A 19,684-nucleotide genomic window follows, 5' to 3' on the forward strand; every position below is an offset into this window, starting at 1 on the left:
GCCCAATTTCAAGAGAGTATTTGCTGCTTGCCATATACAAACAACAACAATTAAGTCTTATTTCACTAAGTGTCCTATGCTCGGCTGTAAGAATCTTAGAATGTGTCATATGCTCGAAATTGCGCAAAGTCTTCCGTTAACTCTACGTACTTCATTTACTTCTTTATAATCACTTTTCAAATCTTCCTAGTTTTTTTCCTATGCTTTTGCCTTGAACCTCTATCTCATAGTCACATCTTTCAAATGGAGTATCTAAGATCTTCGATTCACGTATCCATAGCATTTTAACCAATTTTCTCTCATTTTATCTTTAATTGCAACCACTCATACTTTACCTTGCATATCCTTGTTCTTAATCCTATCATTTCTCTTGTGGTGCTTGCCATACATTTTGAATAAATCAGCCCAATTCACTAACTCTTCTCTTTTTAGTTTTTGAATTATTCACTATGATTCACTAACCCTTGCTGAGTAGTTCTTTAATCTGGACGCCCGAACCACCAAGACTAAGACCCAACATGCGAGATCTGAAGCGGGATGTTGGGCCTTGAATAAGGGGTTGGCACGCAGAGGTTTGGCAAGGTCACCGACACTCAAGAATTTCTCCTTCTTAAGGAGAGATTCTTACATATAATCGATGATATATCTTGCTCCCCTATTCACTAGCCTTTGTCGGTGAGATATTCTTACTTGTATGGGTTATATTTCTTGTTCTTTTATCTCACGATAAGCAGGATGGAAAAGAGGATATATATTAAGGGCGGAGTCACCTTAGGTGAGGGCGAGCTCCAACCCTATGCAAAATTTGGGTAAACCTAATTTTAGGTGTTATTTCTTATGAAGTTAATCCGTTTAATGAACATATAGCCAAGCCACCCAACGAAAAAATTGGCCTCATTCACATTAACAACTGCTAAAATAAAACTTGTGTCTCCGCTCATAATTAAACTTTGTTTCTCGAATGTTTCTTCTTGATGAGACTTCACATCTCAATACTGTTATTAGGATGACTGTTATAATTGCCACGAAATCAGTGACGTCGGGACATTGAATCATTTGACCGCAATTCATAGGAGAACTTGAGCTTCGGAAGACTTTTCGAGCACTTCTAGAAGTTCTAATCGAAGTTTGATTGACCAAGCTTTAAGGAGGCAGAGGCAGAGGCAGTCACGCACACAATGATAATTAGTTCAAAGTATTTAGTGAGTGATTATATAATACAATAGCTTGACCAGCTTTTGAAACGCACAACAACTGCACGAGTCTTAGTTGGTAATTTTGTATTAATTTTCTTTTATGTGGTGAAAAGATGGGGTGAAGACATCGAAAATTTTGTATGATTTTATTATCATGGACTAGTTTGGTATTGTTGTTTTTTAAAAAAAATTGTTTATACTGTGATGTGAAAATAAATAGCTGTAAAATAAAGTTGTTGAGTGTTTGATAAAAAAAATTTTGTGTGAATGTTTAACAAAAAAATAGTGTTTGAATTTTTGGTAAGCTTTTATATAAAACTACTATGAATATGTTAAATGACTAAAAATAATATGGTATTGAATGTGATATAATAATTGCCAAAAAAATAATGTACAGACAAAGATTGTTATTTGGTAAAATATGCAGAGGTATACTTATCATTTGAAATTTTCATTAAATGAGTATTGTTCACTATACTTTGAAAAGGAAAAAAAAAAAATTAGGAGCATGGTAGACCCTTTTTCTGCTTTTCTATGCTTTTTGATGTCATTAACAGCAATTTAAAAAAAAAAACATTTTTATTTGTTTTACTAAGTACATTTGGTGTTCCAAATTTTTCAATAAACTACTTCTTTTAGAAACACTACAACCTCAAACCAGCCCTAAGCATGGGGATATATATGCATATATATATATATATGTATGTATGTATAATTCAGTCAAATAAGATTCAAATGCAAGCATTTGAGAGATTTGAGGCCATATATAAAAGGGGGTATTGATCGATTTCCCCTCAACTTGTAAGGAGCTGCCAATTTTCTTTATGAATTTTAAGTTTAGCCGACTATCTCTTTGAACTTTTATAATCGGTCAATTGCCTCTTTGAACTTTAATTTTTATCATAAACCCTAAACCATCAAATTCAAACAAAAAGTGTAAGAAGTGAACTAATGGATGTAACATCCCACATTGCCCAAGGGAGTGATCCTTAAATGTATATTCCCATCCCTACCTAGCACGAGGCCTTTTGGGAGCTCACTGGCTTCGGGTTCCATGGGAACTCCGAAGTTAAGCGAGAAGGGGGCTAAAACAATCTCATGATGGGTGACCCACTGGGAAGTTGCTCGTGAGTTCCCAAAAACAAAACCGTGAGGGAATGGTAAGCCCAAAGCGGACAATATCGTGCTACGGTGGTGAAGCGGGCCCGGGAAGTGATCCGTCCGGGCCGGGATGTGACAATTTGGTATCAAAGCCTAACCCTGGCTGTGGTGTGCCGACGAGGACGTCGGGCCCTTAAGGGGGGTGGATTGTAACATCCCACATTGCCCAGGGGAGTGATCCTTAAATGTATATTCTCATCCCTACCTAGCACGAGACCTTTTGGGAGCTCACTGGCTTCGGGTTCCATGGGAACTCCGAAGTTAAGCGAGAAGGAGGCTAAAGCAATCCCATGATGGGTGACCCACTGGGAAGTTGCTCGTGAGTTCCCAAAAACAAAACCGTGAGGGAATGGTAAGCCCAAAGCGGACAATATCATACTACGGTAGTGGAGCGGGCCCGAGAAGTAATCCGCTCCGGGCCGGGATGTGACAATGGAAGACGAGAAGAAGAAAAAAATTATATAAAAGTTTAGGAGAGGTAAATGGGTAAAACTAAAGCTCATAAAAGAAATTGACAACAGCTTATAAGTTTGAATAAGAAATTGAATTAAGATAAGCATTTTTTTTTTCACCGATGCTACTGAAAACCGTACGCATCGGTTGAAATTTAAGCGTACTTATATTATTGAACTTGACTATTATTTTTTCCTTATTTTTGTTTTATTTTTTCCAATATTAAAAACGACTTCAAACTCCTTCATTTCATTGAAAGTGACAATTGGCTAGCTTCATACAATGCACCACATGGCCTATCTTCGTTTTACGCTGTAGCATTCCCAATTCAACACCACAATTATTAAAAAGTGGATATTTAAAGGGGAAGTATTATTGGCACTTCAAAAATCTTATTCTACATTTTTTACAAGTGTATTTTTATTTTCAAATATAAAAGTTTGGAGTGTAAAATGAAAATTTTGAATTTGTGATCAATTTCTGAAGGTTTGATGAACCATGCAAATTAAAGCATCCTTTTTTATATCTACCTAATCTTCTATTTTATTTATAGAAAAATGCTAAAGCACCCTTTGGCCTTTGCAAAGGTAAAAGCAGTAAGCAAGTAATCCGGTTTGTAGCTCAAATAATAATAATGAGCGGTTACACATGCACCCAAAGCTCTTTATTCAATTCGCTTAATACTTGTATAAAAAAGATAACAAGGTACAATGCTTTTAACAATTTCTATACCCATAACACAAAAGAAAAACATATTCAACTTGTATATATAACAATTAAGATGATAATGTTGTGGCAATGGATGTATGTGATGTTTCACTAGATATAGCTTATTCCCACGAGGGAAATGCACCTAGATTGACCTCATGATACGATGGGTAGCTCTTTATCCGGTCGTCCTTTGAAACTCATCTATCTTCCTTTCTTAAAGATGCACTGAGTTCTCCACCACAAAAATGCAGAACTTGTCGCTAAATATATATAAGTAAAAGATGGCAGTTTCTGAACCCAATAATTTGAACGACAAAATTGAAGCAGTTTCTGAACCCAATAATTTGAACGAAAAAATTGAAGGCAGTACACCTAGCTAGTTGAATGCATGATTTGTACAGGTTCATGCACTGTCTAAATCCCAATAGGGCTCAAATGGCCATAGCCAATTTGTTTTCCCGTGTACGTGCTTTTCCTTTTCATGTAATTTTTTTCCCTTTTTTTCTTTTTTCTGGCCTATCCTATTTCCCGTTTTAAAAGGAAAGAAAACTGGTTTGATTGAGTTACATCTACATGTTGAATTCGATAGTGACGGGCGAGTATATACAGTAGTGGTTCTTGGTTCCTAGTCGAAAATAGATGGGCCATACAACGTTTTCCTTTCGTATGGCTGTCATCAGTTAAGGAGAGCTCCCTAGTTTTGTAAGACGATGCTTGACGGAACTTATTACGAATTTAAATCCTCTTCCGATCTCACCGTTCAAAATTGATGGATTAAGAAATTCGCACTGTTTAAAAGAAGAAGAAACAGATCCGGACCTTTGGTTTGTGGTAAGGTAGGTAAGTGAATGGGCTAATAGGGGTACTAGGATTTAAAATAAGTGGTCCAGGTTTTTCGGTTTGTCGACTTCGAAGTGCAAGATTTTAGAGTTTGCTCCGATATTAACTTTATAAAACTTCAGTCGACTGACCCATTAAAAAGATTAAGGAGCTCTCTCTCTCTCGTTTATGAATATAGTTGTAGTAATAAAAAAATGGTTATCAACCGGACACTTAACTGTACCAATTTCACATACCACTTTTTTTTTCACCATCCTCGTTTAAAATTCCATGCTCAAATTACGTACTCATTTTGATTTTTACGAATATAGGCGTAATGTATCATGTTTAGGTCATACAATCATGAGGGTGATATGCAATTTTTTCATGTACCCTCCTCTTCTATCACTATATGAATGGTTGATTTATTCATTGTGATTTGTATGAAGGCATAATATGTCATGTCTAACTTATGTAATCTAGCCAGGTCAATCTATTCTAATTTTATCCCTCTCCTCAGTTAGTATTCCATGGTCAATTTATACATTCTAATTCATATGAATACAAACATAACCTGTCATGTCTAGATCATATATTCTAGGAGGTATAAATCTGACATGCAAGATTTTCTGTAATTTACGAAGGGTACTACATGTTACATGTGTGTATATATATAGGCTGGGTAAATAACACCAGAAATGCAAGTGGTATAAAAAGTGGTAACAAGTTAAGTTTTGAAGGAAAAAAATTGAACGACCATCTACTTGAACCATATTTTGTAAATCACATAATGTGACGATCGATATAGTTGGACTCATTAAAAAAAAAAAAAAAGAATTCAACCATCAACTATCACATTATGATATTTACAAAATATGACCTAAAAACATAATCTTTCTACCCTTTTGCAAATTGAAGTAGCTGGTTTCAATTCATTTCTTGAATCACTAAAAAGGTGTAATGCTTTTCCTCTTGTTATTTTTTTATTTTTTATTTTTTTTGGAGAACCGCTTTTCCTCTTGTTTTATATTTTGTGTGCGCGCGCGAAAGCAGGCCTTGATCTTCTTAAAGCCACTTTTGACTGAGTGCATGAATTTTTTGCAAAAGAATTAGGACTTCCTCCATTACAATCCAAATCAAACACTCGTGCATTATTATTATACACATTAATTTAAGGAAAAGTAGCTTAATGTTTTATGTGTAATTAACATCTCAAATGTTTCAGCATGATTCTTTTTGGATAATACTTGATTCTCTTTTAGGGGAGGAGTCCATTCCCCAACTTGTAGATGACGTCATTCTCCCATTTGCAGATAACGCATATTCTTTGTAGAAATTTCATAATCAAAACAAATAATTTCTTCATCTTCATTTGTAGATCATTCTTATAAAAAAAAAAAATCATTTGAATTGGAAATCATTTAGTCCTCCAAAATTTTCAAATAAATGGACGATTTATAATTGATATGTTACTTGGTACTTATACAGTTGATTATTTGATACATTTGGAAGACTAATTGATCTCCAGTTTGAATTATTTTTGTAGGAATAATCTTCAAATAAAAAATTAAGATATTCAATAGTTCTAATTTTAAAATTTGTAAGACAAATATACGTTATTTGCAAGCGACATAATATGTTTATCTCACCGAGAAGAATGCAAATATTATATGTGTTTATCCCACGGTGAAGAATGCAAATATTATTCTTTCTTTTTAAAAAAATTATTTGTATGTGAAATTAAACTCTAACCCCAACTAGGCACCTCCGGTGAACAAAGAGAGGTTTGAAACTTAGAAAACGACTATACAGTCTAATCATAAGGACAATCCTTTTTCTTCGTGACCACTTGTCTCCCAACATTGTTGAGAATATGGTTTTGTAATAAATGAGGGAAAACAAATTTAAATTATATAAATGTCATCTATATCTCTTTCTCAACATTATATTGACTCTTAAGAACACGTGATATATTTTGTCAAAATTGTAACCCATCCAAAACTTCACATTGCAAGCATAAATTAATTCATCACCTAACTATTAGATCTAGTGATATTCTCTTTTGACGTTAAAAAATGTTTCATATTTGAAATATTATTTTTCTAGCTAGTGATCAAACAAATAAACTGCATAACAATTACCCTATTGGTGTCAACTTATTCTATCACTGAGAAGAAATTTATTCTATAAATTGCATAACAATTATAAATGGAAAATATCTTATTATTATATCCAAGTGAATATTCTGATGGAATATTTCATTTTTAATGTTGATAATATCGTTTGTTAAAAAAAAAAATAAGGATGTTATTTTAGGATTATAATGCGTGGTTTAATTTATGGTTTTGGCTTGGATTTATGAGCGGCGTTCGTTCGGGGAATTGGTTTCTTCTTATAATTTTGAGAGGGACGAGGGTACGTAGACTGTTTGACTAGTTTAATGACTAAGTGATGGCGTGTAGTTTGGCTCATGTATACCCCTCTCCTTGAAGCTGTACTGTAGCTTGATCATCCCATTGTATGGAGTTAATTATGTGACAAGGACGACACAACAATGTCCATGACCGATCCGCAAAGTTGCAAACATATAACTTGCAAGTGGAGGTATGAATACCATCAAACCCACAATAAGTAACATCGCACAATGAAATCATCGAGTTGACGTCACGAAATACAATAAAATATTGAAAATAAATCTTTAACTGACCTGGCCGACATGTCCATCTTCCTTTTTTATTGGAACATGGACACGGATGGTACACCACATGTTTTTACGAAAGTGGTGAAAAATTTTATTTTTTAAATTATTAACCTTTTAACACATATATCTCACTATTTATATAATAATACGTACTTCATATGCCGATGACATTGAAAAATCTCTCATCTGACTTGTCTCTTTGACTACTTGTTTCCGGTCACGACCACCTTCAAAGTTATTCATCCCTATCTCTTTCCTTCTCACCATTATTTTTATTTGTTCACTAATATATTTTAAACATGGGTCCTAATGGGACCCAAATTCCCTTCTTTTCTTCCTATATAAAGTCCTACTGCGTTCAAAATATTTTTTATAAACGCAAAACGTACACCACTCACTGAAATATCCATTCCAATATTTATTCAAAGGAAATTCTGCAAATTGTTCATTCTTCCATAAAGCAAGATGGACTTGTCGTTCTTCCAAAACCGTAATTCTGAATTCTCGTTTGAATCTTCTTCTTCCTTCAACTCTCTAGAATATTATTCTCACGATGATCATCTCTCATGGAACATGTTCGACTTTAAAGATTATCACAACCAATCAGCCTTTCCCCAGCTACCATTTAATGAGAACGACTCAGAAGAAATGCTTCTCTATGGAGTTCTTGCTGAGGCGCCAGCAGGAGATCAGAACTCGTCGGATTCAATAGTATCCTCCACTCACTCGAAAGACCATGAAGAGGTGAATTCTTCTAGTGCCACAGCTAACGAAGATCAAGTGGTTGCTTATAGAGGCGTTCGGCGGCGGCCATGGGGAAAGTTTGCGGCTGAGATAAGAGATTCGACGCGAAACGGTGTTAGGGTTTGGTTGGGAACTTTTGACACGGCAGAGGCGGCGGCTCTGGCTTACGACCAAGCAGCACTTTCAATGCGGGGGTCTTCGGCGGTCCTCAACTTTCCAGCTGACGTGGTTCATCAGTCACTTGTGGAGATGAAGTATGGCTTTGAGGAGGGTTCGTCTCCGGTTTTGGCCTTAAAGACAAGGCACTCCATGAAGAGAAAGTCATCGATGAACAAAAAGAAGAAATCATTGCATCATAATCAGCATCAAAAGAATGATGAAGAAGGTGAAGATCAGTTGGAAAAAGTTGTGGTGTTTGAGGATTTAGGCGCAGACTATTTGGAGGAGCTACTCGGTATATCTGAGAGCTAACTAAGGTGGAATGGTACATCACGTCGCTTGATAATGAATAAAACCTTCTCAAGTTAGTCGAGCCAGCTGTCCTTAATCACATTGGTCCATCTGTGTCAAGTGTTAACCATACCATTTTTGGACCTTGTATTTTTGTTACTATTTTTGGGAAAGTATGTGGAGTGGAGAAGATGACGGTCAGTGGTCACCATAGCCAACTATTCCTTTCTTCTTAGATATTTCCTTTCTTCTTAGATATTGCCTTTCTTATTCACTTTTCATAATTGCCTTGTAAATTTTCATAATGGGTGATCAATAGAAAGCATTTGGGTAGTAGTATCCATACACTTTTTTTTTTCCTCACATTTTTCTCAATTTCCAACTGTTGGATTGAATGACTTGAAAATGATCAAATGACACAAATTAACAATGTGTGTGAAAGAGAAAAAAGGGTGTGTGGATAACATGATCTAAGCTTTTCCATAATCATAGTACTAGTGTACGTATAGCTGTTTGCTAATAATTTTAGTCCATAAAAATTGATTAGAGTAAGTAACTTAGGTACAAAGAAGATAAGATTCTTGTTGGTGTTGGACCTTGATTATGACCGTTCCAACAGTTAAATCATTAATTAGTTTAATTACATTTGAAAAGGGTGATGTCACAACCAATTATAGCTAGATCACCAGTTAATCTCCCAAATTACTCAAAAAAATATTATATACTGTACATGTGAGTACTCTTGACGCATTTTTTTATTATATATTTTTGTTTTGTAAAAGACTCATAATGCATGTTTTGTTGACTTTAGTATAATTGTATTGAATTTGTGGGGTAGAGAAGCCAAAACAAATTAGCTCGTTACAACCTTTTCATTTGGGTCAGTGCTATTCGCACATTTATTTTTACTTGTCACACACACTTTTAAAATTTTAACCGTCGAATAAAATGAATTGAAAAAGACCAATAGACACAAAAATATGTAAAAAGTAAAAAGAAGCTTATGAATAGCACTACCCTATCATCTTCTCTACCTTTCTCATGTTTAAGATTCAAAATAGAAGCTAAATTTTGCCAGATCACCCTGTATCGACTCATAATAATATATGGTCAAAACTTACAAAGAGTACTAATTAAGTTGACCGAGTCACTAAATTGGATGCATCATGCATGAGAAACTTTTGATCCTTTCTGATTAACCAAAGAAAGAACCACCTTTGATCCTTTATTTCTCTTAAATATTGACAAACGATAAAGAAAATACTGTTATTTTGATCAGGATTTGGATACGTTTAGGGCAATACTATTTTTTTTTCTTTCACATTTTTGTTTAAAACTATTCGTTAATTTTCTTTGCTTTATTTCACTCAAGTGTTACAAATAAAATGAGTATGCATGGAAGAAAGACGTATGTGAAATTATTTCTCAATTGCTAAAGCCATACTAATTAACTATGTAATGTGAGATACTAATTCATTTTGGCCCCCCTTATGGCCATTTCAAGGTGTTCGATCGATGAAGCTGGGAATGAATAAGAAGAAAACAATGACTTGCATCCGCTCGAGGCAAAGCTGTTGTATTTGTACTTGGTACTTGGGACCAAAGCCTTGCTATATTGTCGGCAAGCAACAAGTGGGCAAAGCAACTAATCAAATCAAGCAACACCATTCATGGCATTCAAGAGATAATAGCAACCCTCTTCTTTATTTTTCTGATTTTTCTTATTTAAATCTCCTCATATTTCTCATCGGATGGTTCTGATATAAGGGAAACAAGAAGTTTAAAAAGCAAGTAGGCCATGCAATTTTGTCTCGGATTCTTTCTCCGGCTTTGGTTGGTGCTCACTCGTCATGCAGTTCTGCTTTCTTATTATGCTTCTCTTTCTTTTGATCTGGTTTCTTGGGCTTTATGTTTACCATGTTAGCATATGTTAGAAGAGATTGGCTTATATGAAATAGATTCAATAATAATATAAGGTCATAAGAAAAGTCTTACATATGACTTTGTATTATTGGTTCGGAACACTACAATTGCAATGAACTCGTTCCATGAAAATCTCCATCATGTTACAAGCAGTGCATTAGGCTAATTTGACTTTCTTGGGGTTGGGCACTCTATATTACGTTATTGGCCTTTTTGATAAAGAGTCAATTAGTGTCATTTCAAGAATATCAACCACAAAATTGGAACCATCGAACTAACTTTCAAAGAATCAACTTCTAGGTACAAAGTTAACCAAACAAAAAAGAAACATTGATAATTGGCTAGATAAAAAGATCATGGTGTTGAAGAAGTTGAGGACATGCGTCGTCGTGGTAGTGGTGGGCGTGGTTGGGGAAACCATTTGGGCCAGTCTGTTGCGTGTCGGAGAAGGAGGCGTTCTAGCTCCAGTTCTCCGGCCTAACTTCACGTGTTGCATATTGTGACCAGCTCCAGAGAAACCACCAACCACACTTGCAACTTCAAGCACCGTACTTGCATCATGTATATCATGTAAACCTTGTAAGATTGCAACATGGCTTTTACCCATTTGATGACTGTTTTGTGACAGACACGGTAAGCCAACAAGTAGCAATATCATCAGATACAAGCAAGAATTAGGAGCCATATTAATTCTACACTCCCAACTCTTGAGCTGATCGAGCTTATATAATGCTTGAAATATGTACATAGATCACGAGATAGGTGAATTTGTAATTTGTGTGGTACTGTATATATAATATATTGAGAATCTTACATTTATTAGGTGTAGTAGAGTTATGGCTTGACCGCTAGATAGGCTGTTTGTGTTGTAACTCGTGGCATATACTTTTAGATTTTCTAACCAACCCCCCACAAAATTAATGAAAGAAAACAAAAAAGGAGAGAGAATCCGCTTGGATTGAAAGTCAAATGAATTAGGGAAACTAATTGTTCCATTGACTATGTCACATACAAGGGGAGACCCGCATGCTTGCTAGAGAATTTTTCCTTACAATATTAAAATTTTAGGATTGATTTTGTTAACTTTTTTTTTTTTTTTTTTTTTAAATTTGAGCGGGGTAATAAATAATTGATGTGATGTTGCATTTTTTATTAATTAGGAATATCATTGTATAAATTCTAAGTATTTTATGTTTAGGAATCTTATGGGATATTGTAGATCTTTACTATTGGACTTTATATTGCTTGTAGGATAAGTAACAAAACCAATCATGTTTAGTATAAAATAAAGACACAATGCAAAGCAATTACTGTCTCTTTGTAAAGTACCCCTCTTCCTATTTAGAGGGTTGAGGCAAGAAACACTTGATGCATGGAGAATCATCACAGAATTCCTCAAGCCATTTTCTCCTCTGCTTGCCGCTCCGCTATCTTCTCTCTATAAAATAAGTTTACAACATGAGAAATTATTTTTACACATCATTTCTTGTTTTGGACACTATTATTTTCTTGATTTTCTTTCACTTTACTTGATCTAAAGACTATTTATATTCCCTTAATTCTCATTTGTTTTATTCAATCGAAATTTTATAAACAAAAGAGTGCAATAGGAGAAAAATAGAAGTGAGAATGAAGTATAAATAATACGGGAGATGATAATCATCATGCTTCTAAGTTGGCATGACCAAAGAAAAAATGATCTTCAATTCTTCTGCGAGCTTGCCTGATTCATTTTCCAGCTTCAATATATGGGCTATGTTGGCCATCTATATGTATATATAATATATCTATATACATCTGTAAAGGGTTTAGGGTTCGCAAACTCTTATTCTTTTGTAGTTTGCAAACTCTTTATCTAATTGTAAATTATATGGGCGGTGCTATCCACACACTACTCTTTATCTCTTACACATTCCCTGTTACTTTCTGTCGTTTGATCATCTTCAATTCATTTGATCCAACATGCCGAAAATTGAAATGTCTGTGTGAAAGGTTAAAAATGGTGTGTGAATGGCAGTATTGCACCACCCTACTTAATTTGCTAGTATGCACTGCACACCACCTTATTATGTATGTTACACGGACAATCTTGTATATTCTTTCAATTGCAAACTGAAAAGTGAGAAGTAACGAAAACATGAATGAAACTTCAAAATTTGTCACCTCTTTGGATATTTGTTATGGCTGTATTCTTTTGCAAATACTAATTTATACATCTAGTCGTGTGTCGTTTAGGTTTCTTCTATAAGTACGCTTCTTGGACAAGAAAAAGTAATTGAAAGTGCTTTCTGAAAACGCTCATATAAACTAAAAGCACTTTTAAGTTTTTTTACCAAACATATATTCAGAACTGTTTGTAGTCAAATATAGATGGGGGAAATGGAGTAAGTGCTAGCTAACAACAGCACATAATTTGGTGCATAACTTTAATACAAAGATGAAGCCGACACATGCTGATATGCCTCAGCCTCATATCTACATTAATCATAATAAATGTGAACGACACCATAGGTGATAGGACCCAACATTTGAACTAACTGCTGAACTGAAACTACATTCTTTCTTCAGCAAGGATTATGATAAGTTTTTGGATACTGTAAATCTCCACTCGTAATGCAAACATTGAATTTGAAACCATAACTTAGGAAGGCGCACCTTAACCGCATCGATCCTTTGTTATGAATCTTTTCTATGACGATGGTGGTGGTGGTGATGCCCATGATGGTGGTGGTGGCTGTGGTAATGTCGGTGGTGTTGATGGCAATGGCTGTGAGGATGGTGGTGGTGGCGATGCAAATGATGGTGAAGGTGGAGGTGGCGGTGGTGGGGCTAATGAATCTGATGGAGACGGCAGCCGTGGCAACATTGGTGGCTGCGTCTGCGGAGGAGAAGGAGGAGATGGTAAGACATAACGGAAATGGTTACGACGACGATTGACTAGGAATGCAGTAGGGTAATACAGAAGAAGCTGCTTCCGAATCAGTAGCCACATTCATCAACACTAATAAACTCATCAACAACAAAAAATATGCAACACCCATTTGAACTAAGCTTTGCTGAAATACAAAGATATTTTCCATGCCAAGTAGAGAAGCCAACTCACACTTCTTATAACCAAAGGACCGCTCATCAAACCTATGGCTGGAAAGCTCTATCTAACTGGAGCAACTTACATGACACAGGACGCCTTCCCATGTTATAGAAGTTGTCCTTACTAACCAATCGAGTAGACAATAATAATTTCAACACAAAACTGTAAATGTAAATTCTGTAAAACTTGCACAATGCCATACCCAAGTGCAATTTTTTTGTTAAATTTTCCCCCAATTTCAGAAACTACATTTATAGTTTTTAAAAATGATGAACGCAACTAAACTACTTAGTACTTGTTTCAAAAGCAAAAAATTTTGATCTAAGAAGGATACCAAACAACCCCGTATTTATCCCACCACCCTATAAACCAACTGTTCGGGCAGGAATTTCGCTGGGAAGGGTCCCTGGCTTGAGCACACAGCTCCCCGAGGAGTTGGCACTTTGGTTGTTTGTCAGGCTCTTACTTGTCGAGATGCTGCAAGAGGAGGACACAGTTAGTTCTGAAAGGTGCATTTGTGGGGCCTTAGGTGTAGGCTTTGAGGCTCACAATCAAAACTAACTGAGTGTGAAGGCATGCCACTGCCATCTCTGTGTGACAGATGTAGAACAAGTGTATTTAAGCCGATTACTTGGGCCCCAAGTTATTCTAACCTTTTGTTATCAAAGGATTTTCGTGGATGGGTTAAGTCCACATTAAGTTCTTTTCTATGCCTTGAGACCAAGGACTTTTAGTTTGTTATCTTGTATGCTTAAAGGGTGAAGGTCCAAATCTGATTAAGTCACCAGTTTGGTTCCCATTTAGCCTTTTTAATGATGGTAAACCACTAAGTAAGCCAGATCTGAGCACTTATGGGACTTTGGATCATCAAAAGACTAGAAACGACTTAAATATATACTGGGAAATACATTGTAACACCAGATCTATTGATTTAAAGACAAAACAAGAGAATCGGGCAAGATTTCACCTTGTCGGGTAAGGTCTAAATGTCTTACGGTCTCTTCTCCTTGTGGTTACAGGGGATCGAGTACTAAAACGGGATGAAAGATGAACAAGTTTATATGAGAGAATCGATACCACATCATTTGGGAAAAGTAGTAGAGCTTTTACACTAGACAAAAGATGTCTTTCTAAGGAAAATATATGGCTAAAAGAGTGCAAAGTCTGAACAAAACGCAACTTTCTGGGTATTTGCTTGACTGAGAAGCAAGTTGTATATTTGTTTGTTTGATTGGTTGAGTGTCCTTGTCTCTGGGCCATCTTCCTCCATTTATAGACGAATTAGCCCGATTGCTCGTAGCTTTGTTCTTGCCCGAAAGCAATTGAAGGGTAATGACTCATCAATATTTTACTTGTAGTGCCACTGAAAAGTACTTTTGGGCTGAGAGTAGGTTGATTTCTATCAGTTGTCACTTCTCTTGTAAGCACCTAACCTTTGCATTAATGGGGGAGCGCCAATTGGTCTTGAGATGGACGATCTGGGCTTGGTGCTGGGCTTTGAGCAAGCCTGCTTTCTTTAGTCTTTTTGGGCCCTCCTTCCTTTCGGCCCAAAGTTCAAATGTTAACCCAAACACTAACATCAAGCTTTACACAAATCATTCCTAGTTACAGATTACAGATTACAGGTTACAGATACAATACAATGCAAGGATGTAGAAAAGCATATTCCAAGTTGAAGATCCACTACGCCAGAACAATTTGCTGCTGCGAGCGATGCGCGATATTTGCGACAGAGTTCCACGTTCCAAGAATAAATGAAAAGTCTTCATGGCTTCATCACTCTCACCCAGCGCTGCAGAAAAAGTGTAAACATCATTGACAAAGTCTTCAGGTCTGGCCATTCAAAATGGTTATTGTTAACCTCAAGCATTCGACATCAGTATATCAAGTGTTTCAACATCGGCAAACATGTAGAATCGAAAAAAATGGCATCACAAGCGCCAAATACTACCATGTTTAATGCATCCTGACCATCATTATTAGACATAAAATCGGATCCAAATTAGGTAACTAGAGCGAGATAAATAAACCCACATCTAACAAATATCAATTAAAATGGCCTTTTTTTCCTCTCAGGAGCCTTTTGTTCTTGAAACCAAGAAGTTTTGCTCCCCTCTAAATTCTGCGTTGCCCTACCGCTGCATTGTTTTATAAACCAAGTAAGAACAATCTGTTACAGTTTCATTCCATGTTCAGTCCACAACCAGAAATTCCATGTAGTCTTGTAGTAATGCCTTTGATTAAAATGACCCAACCTCAAATCAAATACTACATCCAACTACAAAAAAAAACAGAACCATATCTACAGATAAATCTTTCTTTTTTTTTATATTGAAAGCAGGGGAAGAGAATGGCATCGAGCAGAATACGTATTTGCGCTTTACAAGAAATTGAATTATGTAAGATTAAAAATATGTTAGTAATGCAAAGGGAAGAAAGAATAACCAGCTCACTGTAGAGTGTCAAGGGACACTCGTGATGCAGTAGAACAGCAAAATAGCACACAAGGTTGTAGACACCTTGGTAGCCACGCATCTCAAATGGAACTAACAGTTCGTGCAATAATCGAAGAAATAAAAGCTTAATCATATATGATATGAACTACTCAAAATCACAGGAATTGCCAGAAATGGAGCAGTGCGAAAATAAAACACACCTGTGGCTGCTCACAAAGCCAACACATATCAGTTTGTGCTTCCAGCCTCACCTGCATATGAAATAAATCGGTCAGAGCTTAATCAACACGGCCTTGGAACAACCATCACCTTGCTATATAATGAACTAAAAGGTCATCAGTAAAACGGTAGCCCACCCCTTCAGGTACCAACTCCCAGGACACAAGTTCTTCACTTCTAACGCATCCAGCCACTTCGACACACCCTATTTCAAAGATGAAACCGTAATTTGTCAAATTTGTGTTGTGTGCACGTGTGATGTCTAGACCGCTTAAGCGAGGAATAAAAACAAAATGCAACAGTTTCTTTCTCCAAATTTGAACGAAGATTGATAAAAAAGAGCATTCCACTGGAGATAAATCCACAAGGAAGATACTCTTGATGTATTTATGCAGACACACACACACACACACTTATGAAACGAGGAACATCCATGAAACAAAGTACCAAACTTAGAATCCTAAAAGTCAGGGAAACGGGGTAATGTTCCGGAAATTTAAGATCAGTGATTCCTTCAACTGGATAAATTTCTCGGTAGAATTCCTCCATTGCCTTGATTGTAGCTTCATCAGGAACCTTAGCAGTGGCATGAATCCAGAGACGGCCTTCGAAAGACAAATTCAAGGCATTACAAAGACGATTGTCTCCGTCAACAATTACAATAACCATAACAACAAGAGTCCAATAACAACTATCACAACAAAACAATATCTAAATTGAAGAAAAAAGCAATAACACTTGATGAATCAAATTTTTTCGAAGAAATCAAACTCTTACAAATAATAAAAATTGCTTCTCTACAAAAATAAGATCAAAACTTTGCAGCTTATTTAAAGTTTCTACTCCCACTTAACGAACTAGCTAGCTATAGCATATAACAGACAACATTCTCAAAAGTTCAAAACTTCACTCCCAAACATTAAAAAATAAATAAAAAAAAAAAATAAAAATAAAAAAAGATATGAGAGTTTCAGAATTTTGAATTGAATTCGGAGACTTTAAGGTAAATTTCTAACACTCCCCACTTTACGAACTAGCTAGCAAATCACATACCACATTCTCAAAAGCTCAAAACTTTACACACCAACATAAAAAAACATAAGATTAAACCAAAAGGGTATCAGAATTTTGAACTGAATTCTAAGAATTTAAGGTTGAAACCTCGGATAGGAGAAGGCCAGGACCTGCCCTCGACGCGCTTGATGCCATAAACCAGCAAAGAAGCCCATGGTTGGTGCATAGTCAGACATGGGTTTCTGTAATTCCCAAAAGAAGAATGTCCTCCTCCTCCTCCTCCTCCTCTTCTCATCCTGAGATTCTTCAGATGCGATTTCGGCCGTCTGATCTGATTGTCGCGCCGTTTTTTTCAGTTGACTGGAAAAAAGTTCTGCATTGATGAGTTTTATCCTATGTTTTCTTTTAATAGGAACCTTTTTGTTACCGACCAGGAGGGGGTAACAGTAATTGAAAAATCACTTTTTGTACTCGAGAGTAGAGACAAAGATTGCTAACAACATATGAAAATAAGAAATTTGTGATTTAAATGATTTTGGTCAAATCTTACTTATAGATCGAACTATAGTCAGAGTAGAAGTTTTTATTTCTCATTTTCTTTGTTTTACCTTCAAATTACGGTTAATTAGTCAACCTTTAGATTCACAAGATAAGAAACTCAATTTTGTATTGATGTTGGGTTGTCGGATAAGCCTTAAAAACACAAACACACACAACGGACCAAACACAAACGAAAAAACAAGAAAATGACCTTTGTATTCAAGGTCAAGATTATGTCAAGATTATTTAGTTTCCTAATTGGAACAAGAGACTACAATTTGAGGGTTTGTGCCGCTGGCTTTTAGAGGGATTTTAAAGGTTTAGTCGGGGGACGCTTTCTTTTATGCAACTTTAGAGACAGAGAGTAATTACTAGGGTTCTTAGAGATTTTCTACTCTAAGGTGTTTTCATTCTTTTTACTCTTAATAATATTTTCTATGATTTCAATTATGAATATGCATAACTAATTCCTTTTGCTAAGATGAAGCCTTGAGCCTTAGCATGAATATGTAATTTTTATTTAATTGCTTATAATTGATTGCATGCATACTTTGAATTATTGATCACCATGATTAAAACTATCTAATTGTTTTAATGCCTGATCACCATTAAGATCTTTAGAAAAGTAATTTGATGCAATTTTGGTTGAAAGGTTCCTTGAAATTGACGATGGCTTCTTGTGATTAATAATTACAATTACACTTAAAATGAACACCACATCTTAGCAGTTGCATGGTTTTTCAAAGGGTTTTCATAAAACATAATGAATCTTTCATATTTAGATTTGATCCGAACATCCGGACGAGTTGTATGCTAAATATATATTCTGTGTTGGAGGTTCCAAGTAGAATATAAATTAGGAAAACCTAACGTTCAAGCGGCATGTGTAGATCATAAGAAATTGGTATAAATTCATAAGATTGCTAGGTGATGGTGAAACCCTAGTCCTTTATAAATTGATATTTAAAACTCTTCTTTTGTCATATTAGTTTTTAATTAAAATTCGTTTTTAATATTACTCAATTTCAAAATCTCTTTTCTCAATTTTTAATTCTAAATATTTAATTAGAAATTGTTTCTACATGAATTATTAAAATAGTCATTGAGGAGAACGACTTTGCATGAGCATCTATACTACAACATCATTGTATTCTTGCAAGTATTTCATGTATTTTTATCCCTACTTTTATAGGTAGTAAAAATCATATCAAGAAATAGGCGCCGCAGCTGAAGATTATTTTAGATAATTTTTGTTTAGACTTTTTATAATTTCTTATTTTTCGTTAAAAAAATAAAAAATAAAAAAATATTTTAATTCAATTTATTTTATTATTTTCGTTTTGACTGGAGAATCTGCACAGTACATGGTCCAAACCAGATCAGGAACTGCCTAGATTACACAGTTTGATTCAGAACCAGAACGCACACTGCACAGACTGCGACGAGAAATTAAATCGGCGTGGAACTGTTCACTTAAGTAAGAATTAGGAGCCATATTAATTCTACACTCCCAACTCTTGAGCTGATCGAGCTTATATAATGCTTGAAATATGTATATAGATCACGAGATAGGTGAATTTGTAATTTGATTGGTACTGTATATTTAATATATTGAGAACCTGACCTTTATTAGGTGTAGTAGAGTCATGGCTTGACCACTAGATAGGCTGTTTGTGTTGTAACTCATGGCATATCCTTCTGGATTTTCTAACCAACCCCCCACAAAATCAATGAAAGAAAACAAAGGAGAAGAGAGAATCCGCTGGGATTGAAAGTCAAGTGAATTAGAGAAACTTATGAAATATTGTTCCATTGACTATATCACATACAAGGGGAGACCCACATGCTTGCTAGAGAATTTTTCTTTACAATATTAAAATTTTAGGATCGATTTTGTTAACTTTTTTTTGTTTTAAATTTGAGCGGCGTAATAAATAATTGATGAGATGTTGCAGTTTTTATTAATTAGGAATCTCATTGTATAAATTCTAAGTATTTTATGTTTAGGAATCTTATGAGATATTGTAGATCTTTACCATTGGATTTTATATTGCTTGTATGATAAGTAACAAAACCAATCATGTTTAGTATAAAATAAAGACACAATGCAAAGCAATTACCGTCTCTTTGTAAAATACCCCTATTCCTATTTAGAGGGTTGAGGCAAGAAACGGCTCGATGCATAGAGAATCATCACAGAATTCCT

At 35.4% G+C, this 19,684-nt stretch overlaps 1 protein-coding gene and 1 long non-coding RNA gene across 2 annotated transcripts; one reads left to right on the forward strand and one right to left on the reverse strand.

Annotated features, from left to right (window-relative positions):
* Nucleotides 1-7,434: 7,434 nt before the first annotated feature.
* On the forward strand, nucleotides 7,435-8,582 carry LOC137723724 (ethylene-response factor C3-like). Its single transcript, XM_068462917.1, has one exon. It carries the CDS (start codon nucleotides 7,507-7,509, stop codon nucleotides 8,254-8,256), a length of 750 nt encoding a protein of 249 aa, XP_068319018.1. The 5' UTR covers nucleotides 7,435-7,506; the 3' UTR covers nucleotides 8,257-8,582.
* A 5,711-nt stretch (nucleotides 8,583-14,293) lies between these two features.
* Nucleotides 14,294-17,294, reverse strand: LOC137721714 (uncharacterized). Its single transcript, XR_011066705.1, has 4 exons — nucleotides 17,086-17,294; nucleotides 16,062-16,529; nucleotides 15,906-15,956; nucleotides 14,294-15,041 (listed from the first exon to the last, which is right to left on the reverse strand). It is a non-coding gene; the product is annotated as an uncharacterized lncRNA (long non-coding RNA).
* Nucleotides 17,295-19,684: the final 2,390 nt, after the last annotated feature.

Source organism: Pyrus communis, chromosome 17 (assembly GCF_963583255.1).
Source record: "Pyrus communis chromosome 17, drPyrComm1.1, whole genome shotgun sequence".
Lineage (NCBI taxonomy): Eukaryota > Viridiplantae > Streptophyta > Magnoliopsida > Rosales > Rosaceae > Pyrus > Pyrus communis.

Excerpts from the sequence above, each read along its gene's own strand:
- LOC137723724 (XM_068462917.1), top strand. The coding sequence starts at position 7,507 with ATGGACTTGTCGTTCTTCCAAAACCGTAATTCTGAATTCTCGTTTGAA.